The sequence below is a fragment of the Spinacia oleracea genome, chromosome 1 (assembly GCF_020520425.1).
Source record: "Spinacia oleracea cultivar Varoflay chromosome 1, BTI_SOV_V1, whole genome shotgun sequence".
In the NCBI taxonomy this organism is placed as follows: Eukaryota; Viridiplantae; Streptophyta; class Magnoliopsida; order Caryophyllales; family Amaranthaceae; genus Spinacia; species Spinacia oleracea.
In genome coordinates this window covers 121,715,997-121,727,672 of record NC_079487.1, presented here as the reverse complement: position 1 = coordinate 121,727,672, position 11,676 = coordinate 121,715,997, and the positions used below count along the sequence as shown (strand labels likewise).

Here is an 11,676-nt window from a genome sequence, read left to right as displayed (position 1 = left end):
CAGTATGCCCTTCTAACGCAGAGGTATGATGGCGGGTGGAAAGCGGCCTCTCTCATAATGAAGCACAAATATCCGCAGTTTGATTGGAGTTTAATCGAAGAGGACTGGCTTGCTGGCCTACACCTTACCATTCTTAAAGAACTGCGGGAGGCTGAAGCTGCTGAGGGTCATGCCGTAGAGCCTAGTGATGTGCCCGACTTCTGCGTCGAGAACATTCACCCTGGAGATTTGCCTTTCTCAGATGAAGATGATGTTGCAGGCAATGACGAATAATGGGTGTGGCGGCTATCCCCCTGTTCTTCTTGTGTGACTGGGCCTGTTATGTAATAGTTTAGTTTTTTTAAACAATATTATTTAGGGTTTGCCCTGTTGGGTGGTGGCGTTTGTGCCATTCTGTTTTTGGAACAATTTACAGTTAGTTTATTTCTGCCTTTCTTCTCAGATATTCTTGAGCTGGGCTGGTGTATTTACTGCCCAGAGCCATTTTGTAGGGCTGTACTTTATTTGTTTCCTTGGTTTTTAATGAAGGTATAGCCGCCGGCATTTGATATGCGTGTTTTTTCTAGGTACTTAGCCAATTTTTGATATCTTGTTTGTCTTTTGGAAGTTCTAGCCTTGATCAAAGTCAAGCTTTATAGCATGTTTTATTACTACCTCCCCTTCTGAATTGTCTTGGCTTTTGCCAAGGCAAACTTAGGGACTGCTCTGTGACATTTGTGCGGTATTCTAGCTAGCCTTTTGAGCTACCTTCAACCTTGAATTGCTTTGGCTTTGGTCAAGGCAAAAACTCGGAAATTGTTTTGCGTATTTTAAATAGGCTTTTTGGGCTGCTTCCAATTTTGAATTGCCTTGGTTTTAGCCAAGGCAAAACTCAGAAATTGCTCTTCGATATTCTAACTAGCCTTTTGGGCTGTTTCCAATTTTGAATTGTCTTGGTTCTAGCCAAGGCAAAACTCGGAAATTGCTCTGCGATATTCTAACTAGCCTTTTGGGCTGTTTCCAATTTTGAATTGTCTTGGTTCTAGCCAAGGCAAAACTCAGAAATTGCTCTGCGATATTCTAACTAGCCTTTTGGGCTGTTTCCGATTTTGAATTGTCTTGGTTCTAGTCAAGGCAAAACTCAGAAATTGCTCTGCGATATTCTAACTTAGAAATTCATCATGACACTGTTCTTCAGCTGACTTGAGTGATCAAGTCAAGTCATCTGTTGAATGTGTGTATCATGACGTATTTCTAAGTTACGTCGTGCTTTGCTTATTACTTTATCTTTTCTTGGAACCGCCAAGCTCATTTTATTATATGTATTCTGTAAGAAGGAGTACAAAGAGGGATAATTTTGGCTTATCCTGCCTTATCATTATATAGGTCATCTGTACTAAACATAGTATTTTTTGAGCATGTTGGCGTTCCAACTATTCTTTAGCTCTTTTCCATCCATTGTCATAAGATGATATGAGCCAGGGGCTATCTCCCTTGTGATCTGGTATGGTCCTTCCCAATTTGCAGTGAATTTCCCCTCTGCCTTGCCCTTTCCTGTAGCTGCTGTTCGTCTAAGTACCAGGTCTCCCACATGCATAGGCCTGTGCTTGACTCTTTTATTGTAAGCTCTGCTCATTCTCTCTTTGTTTGTTGTGAGCCTCAGCTCTGCTAGCAACCTTACCTCTGGCAGAAGGTCTAACGATTCCCTCATGAGTTGTTCATTAGTGCTTTCATCATAGTACTGCACTCTGAAACTGGGCAGGCCAACCTCCACCGGTAATACTGCTTCTGCTCCAAAGGCTAACTTGTAGGGACTTTCTCCTGTCGCCTCCTTCTCAGTTGTTCTATTGGACCACAAAATTTCTGGTATGAGGTCTGCCCATGCACCCTTAAAATCCTCTATTTTCTTTCGCAGAGCTCCAAGGATTTGTTTGTTCGCCGCCTCGGCCTGTCCGTTGCTCTGTGGGTGGCATACTGATGCGTAAGCAAATTTGATTCTTAGCTCTGCGCAATAATCTTTCACCGGTGTGCAATCGAATTGTGTCCCGTGATCAAAGACCAGACTTTCTGGGATGCCAAATCTTGTGATGATGTTTCTCCAGATGAAGTCTTTCATTCGTTTCGCTGTTATGCTTTTTGTGGGCTCTGCTTCTATCCATTTGGTGAAATAATCCACCGCCACGATCAAGTATCTTCTTTCTCCACTCGCAGCTGTAAACGGACCTAGGATGTCCATTCCCCACTGAGCGAATGGTATGGGATTGACGATTGGTTGCAGATCATTTGAGGGCTGATTGATTACTGGAGCGAATTTCTGGCATTTGTCGCATTTCTACACGTATGATTGCGAGTCACTCACCATAGTTGGCCAATAGTACCCTGCTCTGAGGGCTTTCAAAGCTAGTTTTCTACCCCCAATATGATTACCGCATATGCCCTCATGAATTTCTTCAATGATTCTCTGTGATTCCTCTGTTGAGACGCATCTCAGCAGGGGTAGGGAGAAGGATTTTTTGTACAATCTGCCCTGGTAGATCACAAACCAGTGTTCATTTCGCTTTATCTTCTTCTGTTCTGGCTCTGTTGTAGGGAGACCCCTACCAAGCTTGTACGATACTATACTGTCGTACCACTGAGGCTCTGTGCTGATGGCGTTTACCATGGGCCTCTTATTGATACTCTTCTCTTCCTGTACTTCCACCATCACTGTTCTTTCCAGGTCTTGCAGCGAAGAGCTTGCTAATTTTGAGAGAGCATCTGCTTGGCTATTCTCTGCCCTGGGGACCAACTGGATCTCGAAGCTTTCCAACTGGGCTACTGCTTCTTTCATCAGTGCCAGATACCTCTGCATGGACGGTTCTCGAGCTTCATACTCGCCTTTATACTGACTGGCCACTAACTGGGAATCTGTTTTCAACACGATTTTCTTAGCATCCGCTGCCTTGCACATTTGAATGCCTGCGATCGCTGCTTCGTACTCTGCTTCATTATTTGAGGCTTTGAATTTGAACTTTATGGCATATTCAAAGACATTACCTTCTGGTGAAGTCATTATAATGCCTGCTCCTGACCCTGTTACCGCGGCTGAGCCATCTACATATATCTGCCAGGTCCCCAGAGGTTCTTCTTCTTCTTCGTACGATGCCTCAGCTATGAAGTCTGCTAATGCCTGTGCCTTTATGGCCGTTCTTGGCCTGTATTCAATATCGTACTCTGAGAGTTCTACCGCCCATTTCAGCAATCTGCCTGAGGTATCCAGCCTTCGCAATGATTTCTCCAAAGGCTGATTTGTTAATACTTGTACCTTGTGAGCGTCGAAATATGGTTTCAGCTTCCTGGCAGCTATCATAATTGCGAAGGCCATTTTTTCGATCAGTGGGTACCTCTGCTCTGCGGGGTTGAGAATGTGACTGACGAAATATACTGGTTGTTGGGCTTTGTCCTTTTCCACTATTAAGGTTGCTGCTACAGTCTTTTTGGAGGCCGAGATGTACAACTGCAAAACATCTCCTACTTCTGGTCTGGCTATTGTTGGGAGGCTCTTTAGGTGATTCTTTACCTCTGCGAATGCCTTTTTTTGCTCTGCTTCCCACTTGAATGTTTTGTTGCCTTTCAGTACCTGAAAAAATGGGAGGGATCTATCTGCAGATTTACTGATAAAACGAGTGAGTGCTGCCATCTTTCCCGTTAATCTCTGCACATCTCGTATGTTCTTTGGCTCTGGCAAGTTGAGTATGGCCTCCACCTTCTCGGGGTTGGCATCTATTCCCCTTTCACTGACCAGAAATCCCAGGAACTTTCCTGACTTAACACCGAACACACATTTCTTTGGGTTTAGTTTCATGCCGTACTGTCTCAACGTAGCAAATGTTTCTCGCAGGTCTGCGATGTGATTGGCCTCTTTTTTGCTCTTGACTATGGAATCATCCACATATACTTCCACATTTCGGCCCTTTTGCTGTGCGAATATCTTATCTACAAGCTTTTGGTAGGTTGCACCCGCATTTTTCAGGCCGAATGGCATAGCTTTGTAGTTATAAACTCCAGCGTCTGTGATGAAAGCAGCTTTCTTACGATCTGATTCGAGTAAACTGATCTGATGGTAGCCGGAAAATGCATCCATGAAACTCAAGAGAGCGTGCCCACTGGTGGAATCAACCAGCTGGTCTATTCTGGGCAATGGGTAACAGTCCTTCGGACAGGCCTTGTTTAGGTCCGTGAAGTCTACACACATCCTCCATTGACCGTTTGCTTTCTTTACCATCACAACGTTAGCCAGCCATTCTGGGTAATCACACTCTTCTATGAACTTGGCTGCTAGCAATTTGTTGATTTCTTCTTGGATGGCCACATTCTTCTCTGTCGAAAAATTTCTTTTCTTCTGTTTCACTGGCCTAACTTCTCTGCTGACATTCAGTCTATGGACCATGACACTGGGGTCAATCCCTGGCATTTCGTCCGCTGAGAAAGCAAATATGTCTGCGTGCTCTCTCAGCAGACCGATGAGGTTCACTCTGAGGGATAGGTCTACGTCTGTGCCAATTCGAACTGTCCGGTCTGTCAACCCTTCCTCTAATTCTATCTCCTCAGTTTCGTCAGTTGGCGTGGGTTCCAACAGACCTTCCTCCCGATGCTCGAAGTTTTCCATGCTTAACAACTTGTCTTTTTTGCGCTCTGCTCTCTTTCTTTTTCGAGATTGGGGAAGTTCTTCTTCTGCCAGTGGTGGGGGTCTGGGTGGTTGTTTTAGCGCAGTGTGGTAGCACTTCTTGGCCTGCTCCTGACTGCCTTTTACCTTGGCTGAGCGGCCATCATTTGTCGTATACATCATGGTGAGGTGATAAGTGGAGACTACAGCCCCTGCGTCATGGATGAATGGTCTGCCAAGAATGACGTTGTAGGCTGCGGGGACTTTCACAATCATGAAGTCTACCATGATATCCTTGATATCCTTCCCTTGGCCAATCTGCACCGGCAAACTGACTATCCCCTCTGGTATGACTGTGGCTCCTGTGAATCCGATTACTGGGTAATTGACTGATCTTACATATTTCTCATCAATTTGCAACTCTTGGAAAGCAGGCCAGAACAGGATATTCGCGGAGCTACCTCCGTCTATCAGAATACGGTGGATTTTTCTGTTTGCTACATTCAGGGCTAGTACCATGGGGTCGTCATGGGGGTATATTATGCCTTTACAGTCCTCCTCTGTGAAAGTGCACTGCGGGATTTTTGGAGGGGCGGGCCACCTGCCAGAATTATGGTAATTAACCTGGTGCTTGAATTCGCTCACACTGGCCTTGGCCCCGCTAACAGTGGTTCCCGCGTAAACTGGCCCTCCTGTTATGACCAAAATGTCGCCCATTCTCTTTTGGTCTGCTGGGTAGCTCTGCTTGGGTTCCGCCTTCTTATTGTCGGACCTATTATCATTATCTCTGTTCTCATAGGTCCTGCTATACGAGCTTTTTGCTTTGAATTGAGTCAAGTATCCCCTCCGGATCAGATCTTCGATATTATCCTTCAAATGAGTGCACTCTTCTGTGAGGTGGCCATGGTCTCTGTGAAAGTCACAGTACTTTTTTGGGTCCCTGTACTTGTTGTACATTTTGGGAGGTCTCTGCCACTTCTCGTCCTCTTTGCTGATGGCAAAAATTTGAGTTCTGGATGCCACTAAGGGGGTATACTCATTAAACTTCCCTCTTTTCTCAGTTTTAAACTCGTTACCTTTGCCTCTGCCTGGTCCCTGCCATTCTCTTCTTGGCTGTGGGTTTTCTCTTCTGTCTGAGTACTCTTTTTTGTATGGCTCTTTCTTGCTCTGACTACCGTAATTGTTCTCACTTGCCACATATCGACGTGAGGTTGCTCTGCCAATTTCTTCACTCTTTATAAATTCATTTGCCTTTCCCAGCACCTCTGCGAGGGTTGTGAATGATTTTCTGCCCAGATAACTCTTGAACTCTCCATCCCGCAGACCAGTCATCATGGCCAGGACTGCCACCTCTTGCTGCAACTTGGGTATATTCGACGCCTCCATATTGAATCTGGATATGTATTCCCTCAGAGATTCCTGAGGCCCCTGGGTGACTGACATCAGCTCCCCTGTCATCCTTTCTCTGGCAATGTTTGCCACGTATTGGGTGCGAAACAAGATAGCTAGCTGCCGGAAAGATGTTATGGTGCCTTTGGGTATTTTACCAAACCAGCTCTGTGCCATCCCCTCTAGAGTGGAAGGAAAGACCTTACACCACATAGAGTCTGTGTTGGTATATAGCATCATATGTCCCCCAAAGGCAGAGAGGTGATTCGTTGGGTCTGTCTTTCCGGAGTATTTGCAGGTGGGCATTTTTATCTTCTCCATTCTTTCAGAGAGTATTTCATCGCAGAAGGGAGAAATATCAGGTTTAACTATTGCTCGGATGGGATTGGGCATACCTGACACGGAGTGGTGTCTTTGACTGGGTGCTTGCTCAGTCCTTGCCCGGGGTTGAGCTCTGCTTGGTGTGATACTCTCTGCTTCATACTCTTGATTATCAGCCCCTTCCATGTCCTGCTGCAGATTCCTCCTCCAAACATTCGGACTATGCTGGGGTCTGGGACGTTTTCTCCTCTGCTCAACCTCAACCTCTGGGGCTGTTCTCATGACCTGGGCTTGTGGGGTTGTTTGAGTAAGGAATGTCAGGACTTCTATTGCTGTGCGCATCTGGTCGGGTGAGAACTGTGCCCCCAATCGTGCTAGTGAAGCACTGGTTGGAATTGGGATACCCTGGCCCTGGCTAGGGGTTGCCATAGCTCTGGGTTGTGGTGTCTCTCTTGGCGGACCAAGACTCTGAGGCATGCCGAATAAGGGTACATTTGTGGTTCTCTGGTTGTTTTTTGAGGTGGGTGGTTCTATCTGCTGGATTATCGGTTCGCTTGACTCAGTCATTGCGTGAGAGGGTAGGTCTTTTAGAAGCAAGGTCTGGGAATAACCCCTCCTTCTAGCGCCACTTGTTCCGGGTGTGGAACTGGGGGAGCCCTGCCTGATGATGTTGCCCTGCTTGGTGATGCTGCCCTGTCGGACAGAACGAACGTAAGCTAACCTCGGGGGTTTAACCGAGGAAACCCCCTCCGATGCCTAAGTCAGCAAATGAGATAATGTTCTAGAGAGAGAAAGTAGAGAGGGTTAAGAATTGTACTTTGTATTGAACGTGTCCGCAAATGAATGGGGACGGCAGTATTTATAGGCGTACTATTCAGTACTTTGGCCTATTCAGATGTTGCCGCGTGTACGCTAGTGATGTACTTGTTGTTTGTCCTTTTGCTTAACGACGTATCTATGTTGTCGTCTAGCAGGTCGTTGCCCCGCAGACCTAAGGGTCTGCGCGGTTCTTGAGGACTTGTGGTACTTTCAATAGGTACTTCCTGCGGTTGCTTTGCTTGATCTGTCTTATCTGATGTCTGATGGTCTGCTGTGACATAAATGATCTGCTAGGTTACTTCTACTCCGTACATATTTACTTCCCTAAAACGGATTATAGTTTGTCCTCTTCCAAAAATAGTGCTACTAAATCAAAACATTTCTTGCAAAGATCTACAATAGTTGTATAATTTTATAGGAGTAGCACTGAACTTTCTCCAAATCTTTTCAGAATATCGTGTAGCGGTGCAAATTAGGAAAAACTAGCAAGCTAACACTAACTTACGCTAATAATTGAATTTTAGAAATAAAATGCTCGGCCTCGAGAATCGAGTTGCTACAATTTGTTTGTTTGTTTTTTTTTTTTTTTAAATAGTGAGTTGATACAAGTTGGTTTACAATAGTTTCGCCGCCATCCAACTTCTTTGAAATCCGGCCATTTATCTACTGCCACTTGTCATCTGCTTATGCAATCTAGTTTGTTTATTCCGAAATCAATGGTCAAAACACAACCCACATGGCACACTATTAAAGCTCTTCCGTACACATCTGATGTGTCTTGTTCACTAAAAATCCTCCGCGTGTTATATACGGAGTACTTCTCGTGATCGTGATTTTTCTTTCCAATTTTTCACGAGATGGTAAATAAGATAATATCTGAAATTTGAAGGATAAGGAGGGAAAAACCCTCAGTTTCTGCTTTCTTCCCCTCCCCTACTTATAGCAGCTTTTGGATTTGAGTTACTTCCCATTTTATTTTCCCCACTAACCCACCACAATTTATCTGTTTATTTTAGTGTGAGAGAGAGAAAACGAGTTATTGACTCAGTGAGTTGACACATCCAAATCCATAAACCAAAAATGATGATGATCCATCGCCAACATCCGACGGTTGATATTCCACCATGGGACCCACCGTATGATGATCCATCCACTCCCATCTTCTCGCCACAAACAAACGATTACTTTGCTGCTCTGAAGCGTTACTTGCCGTCGTCTGAGTTTGATGACTCGGATAATGAGTCGTCGGACTTGCCGTTCGACTCGTTTACGTGCGATAACTTCCGAATGTATGAGTTTAAGATACGGAAGTGCGTGCGTGGGAGGTCACATGACTGGACTGAGTGTCCGTATGCTCATCCCGGTGAGAAGGCTCGTCGGAGGGATCCCCGGAAGTTTCATTATTCCGGCACTGCGTGCCCGGAGTTTCGCCGTGGGAGCTGCCGGAAGGGGGACTCTTGCGAGTACGCGCATGGTGTGTTTGAGTGCTGGTTACACCCTGCTCGCTACAGGACTCAACCTTGCAAGGATGGGCCCCACTGTAAACGCCGTGTTTGCTTCTTTGCTCACTCCCCTGAGCAGCTAAGGGTCCTTCCTTCTCTCTCCACCGAGTCACCCCCGATTCGTCTCGGTTATGACTCAGTTGACGAGGTTGGACTGGGCGGCGGTTCTGGGTTGTCTTCTTATACGCAGGAGCAGCTTCGAGTTCTTCCTCCTCTTCCCGAGTCGCCACCGAGTTATGGACGACTCGGGAGTGAGTCAATGAACGGGTTTGTGGGTTCGCCGCCGATGAAGCTGGGGTTCAACGGGTATTCTCCGACGTCGGTGTTCGACTCGTTTCCTGACTCACCGCCAATGTCTCCAAGGTATGCATCACCTAACTCGGTGAATGAACTCTCAAATGCGATGAGGGGACTGCAGTTGGGAAAGCTAGGAGTGGGACCGAGAAACTTATGGGGGGTACAGATGGGTTCGCCAAGGAGTCCAAGAGGGTTCGTGTGTGGTAGTAGTTGTAGTGGTGTATCCGGTGGTCTCTGCGGTGGTGGAAGTTTACCAACCACCCCAACTCGGAACCCAACACGGTCTGGACTCGGGCTGTTTGACCTGTGGGATGTGAATATCGAGGAAGAGGTGCCAATGGAACGAGTTGAATCAGGGAACGGTCTGCGCGCAAGGATGTACGCAAAGCTGTGTAAAGAAAACTCACTTGATCATGACCGAGTCAACTCGGTGAGTCCAGGTCCAGACTTTGGTTGGGTATCTGAGTTAATTAAGTGATGATATGGTAAGGGCATTTTCGGTGATTCAAAACATTTATTCTGCTGATTTGTGAATATATGAAGAAGACGAATTTCAACTTTTCCGGTGTAAATATTGTTTGAAGAAAAAAAATTGGAGGAAAAAAAAAAATGAAGAGGCTGAAATGACCAAATGGTCTCCTATTTTGTGGGTTGTTATTTTGGAGGCATTTTGGTAGGCGAGGTCAAAAAAGGAAATTGTGAAAGTTGAAAAAAAGAATGTATAGATGGCGAAGATCTATTGAGACAGGCTGCTTTTGGAAGTATTTAGATGTTTTTTTTAATTATTTTGGGGTATTTGGAATTATTACTATTTAAAAGACTTTTGCTAATTGTTAATTCTGGATGTAGTATGATTATGATGTTAATTATGGGTCCGATTCGGAGATTATTGATTAATCTGATGTAATTAGAGCGTTTTGTGTTGGTTTCTATCAATGTGAATGGTTATTTGCGAGCTTTTCATTCTTACATGTATCCTGTCTCTTATACTTTTAACAATGTACAATACTTAACCTTTTAGCTAGGGTGATTCTAATTTTTCATTGACTTGTCATAACCAAACATGAAATAACTTGGCTATGCTGGTGCTTAAAACTGGATGCTACCTAATTTCATGGTACAGAGTATCTGGTTGTAAAAAAGATCATGAGTATCGTGGCGGATTTTAGACAATTTTATGAGGGAAGCCAGTAGAAAAATTCAGCAATATACTCCGTAGTATACAATTCTACGCAAAACTTTTAAGAGGGATGTAACTAAAAATTACACTACCGAATTTTCTGGCTTGGGGGCGGTGGGCCCACCCTAGTAATAAGGAATATCCGCCACTAACTAGCATTATACTCCCTCCATATTTTTTTTTAGGGATCGCATATATCACTTTGCCGCCATATTTATTTAAGTGTTACATTTCTATTTTTTGTAATTTTTGTTACCCAAACAAAAATTATTTAATACTCCGTATATTTTACTTTCCTGCGGAATCATTCCTATAATAAACTCCCTTTTTACTTTGATTAAAATACTTTTTTCCACCATCATTTTTTCTACTTATTTATTACTTTCTCCCCCACTTGCTATATTTTTATATTACATCCAACTCTTTTTTTCTTAACAATTATATCGTTCAACATTTGTGAAAGAACACTATAACAGTGTCTTATGTGATTCTAATCAATCAACCTTGATGAAAACAAAAGCATATATAAGTCTTTGTATGTTATTGGACATTTGCATAATATGCTTTTGTAAAAATTGAGTAGTGTTGGGTGTAATTAGTAGAGGTTTCACATTTTCACCTCATAACCTTAATCTAATGAGATACTCATATATATCCCTAATTTCTTATTAGAGGTATAGTTGATATTGTCATATTGATCCTTTGTTGCAAACGTTAATGGTGTTTTGGCTATTATTCAAAAGTTGTACTTCGTATTATGCCTTGTTTTGTTTACCTTATTTCCACTTATTTCAGAAATATAAGTTCAGATAAGTTCAGATAAGTCCAGTTAAGTTCAGATAAGTTCAGATAAAATAAGTTCAGGAAAAATAAGGGTTGACTAAGTACAATTTATAACTAAAATAAGTTTTGATAAGTTCTAATAAGTTCAGATAAGTTCAGTTAAGTTCAGATAAGTTCAGATAAGATAAATTCAGGAAAAATAAGTGGAAAATCAGGTGAATAGAACACAGCCTTACTTGCTTATCCAAGCAGTAGTATTTAATAATTTGTTACTAAGACTAATTTCACCTTGTTATGGTTATTAAAAAAATGTGTACTTTAAAACCGATTTAATAAATCTAAAGGGATCAAACTGTAATTAAAGCAAAAGAATAATCTAATAATTTTGTTTATTGTGGATGATATAGACTTTGGATTGGCATTGTGACGTGGATGTGGAAATTTGGCAATATTTATCCAAATAAATTATCCTCAAAGTAGGGTAACATTTTGTGTGACAAATTTCCTCGTCCACTTGCTACGAAAAGGACGACTTTTCTTAATTAATTCATTAATTATTACTTCGTATTATCATAATTACTTAACTTAAGTGTAGTGCTAGTACAATTTTGTTGATGCGACAAGATATGGTCAAGGGATCGTGACAACGTGGGCTCCATATTAAAATATAAAATCGAATTTTAGTTATTTTATTACTTACTACCTTTATGAAATTTTTTGATCATCGATTTATGGGATTTACGTTTGTCAAAACAAAATTT

General features: G+C 43.1%; 1 protein-coding gene across 1 annotated transcript; it reads left to right on the top strand.

The window, feature by feature from the left end:
• The first annotated feature begins 7,996 nt into the window (after window positions 1-7,996).
• Window positions 7,997-9,921, top strand: LOC110789276 (zinc finger CCCH domain-containing protein 49). The gene has a single exon (XM_021993927.2). The coding sequence runs from the start codon at window positions 8,234-8,236 to the stop codon at window positions 9,428-9,430; it is 1,197 nt and encodes a 398-aa protein (XP_021849619.1). The 5' UTR covers window positions 7,997-8,233; the 3' UTR covers window positions 9,431-9,921.
• The last annotated feature ends 1,755 nt before the right edge of the window (window positions 9,922-11,676 follow it).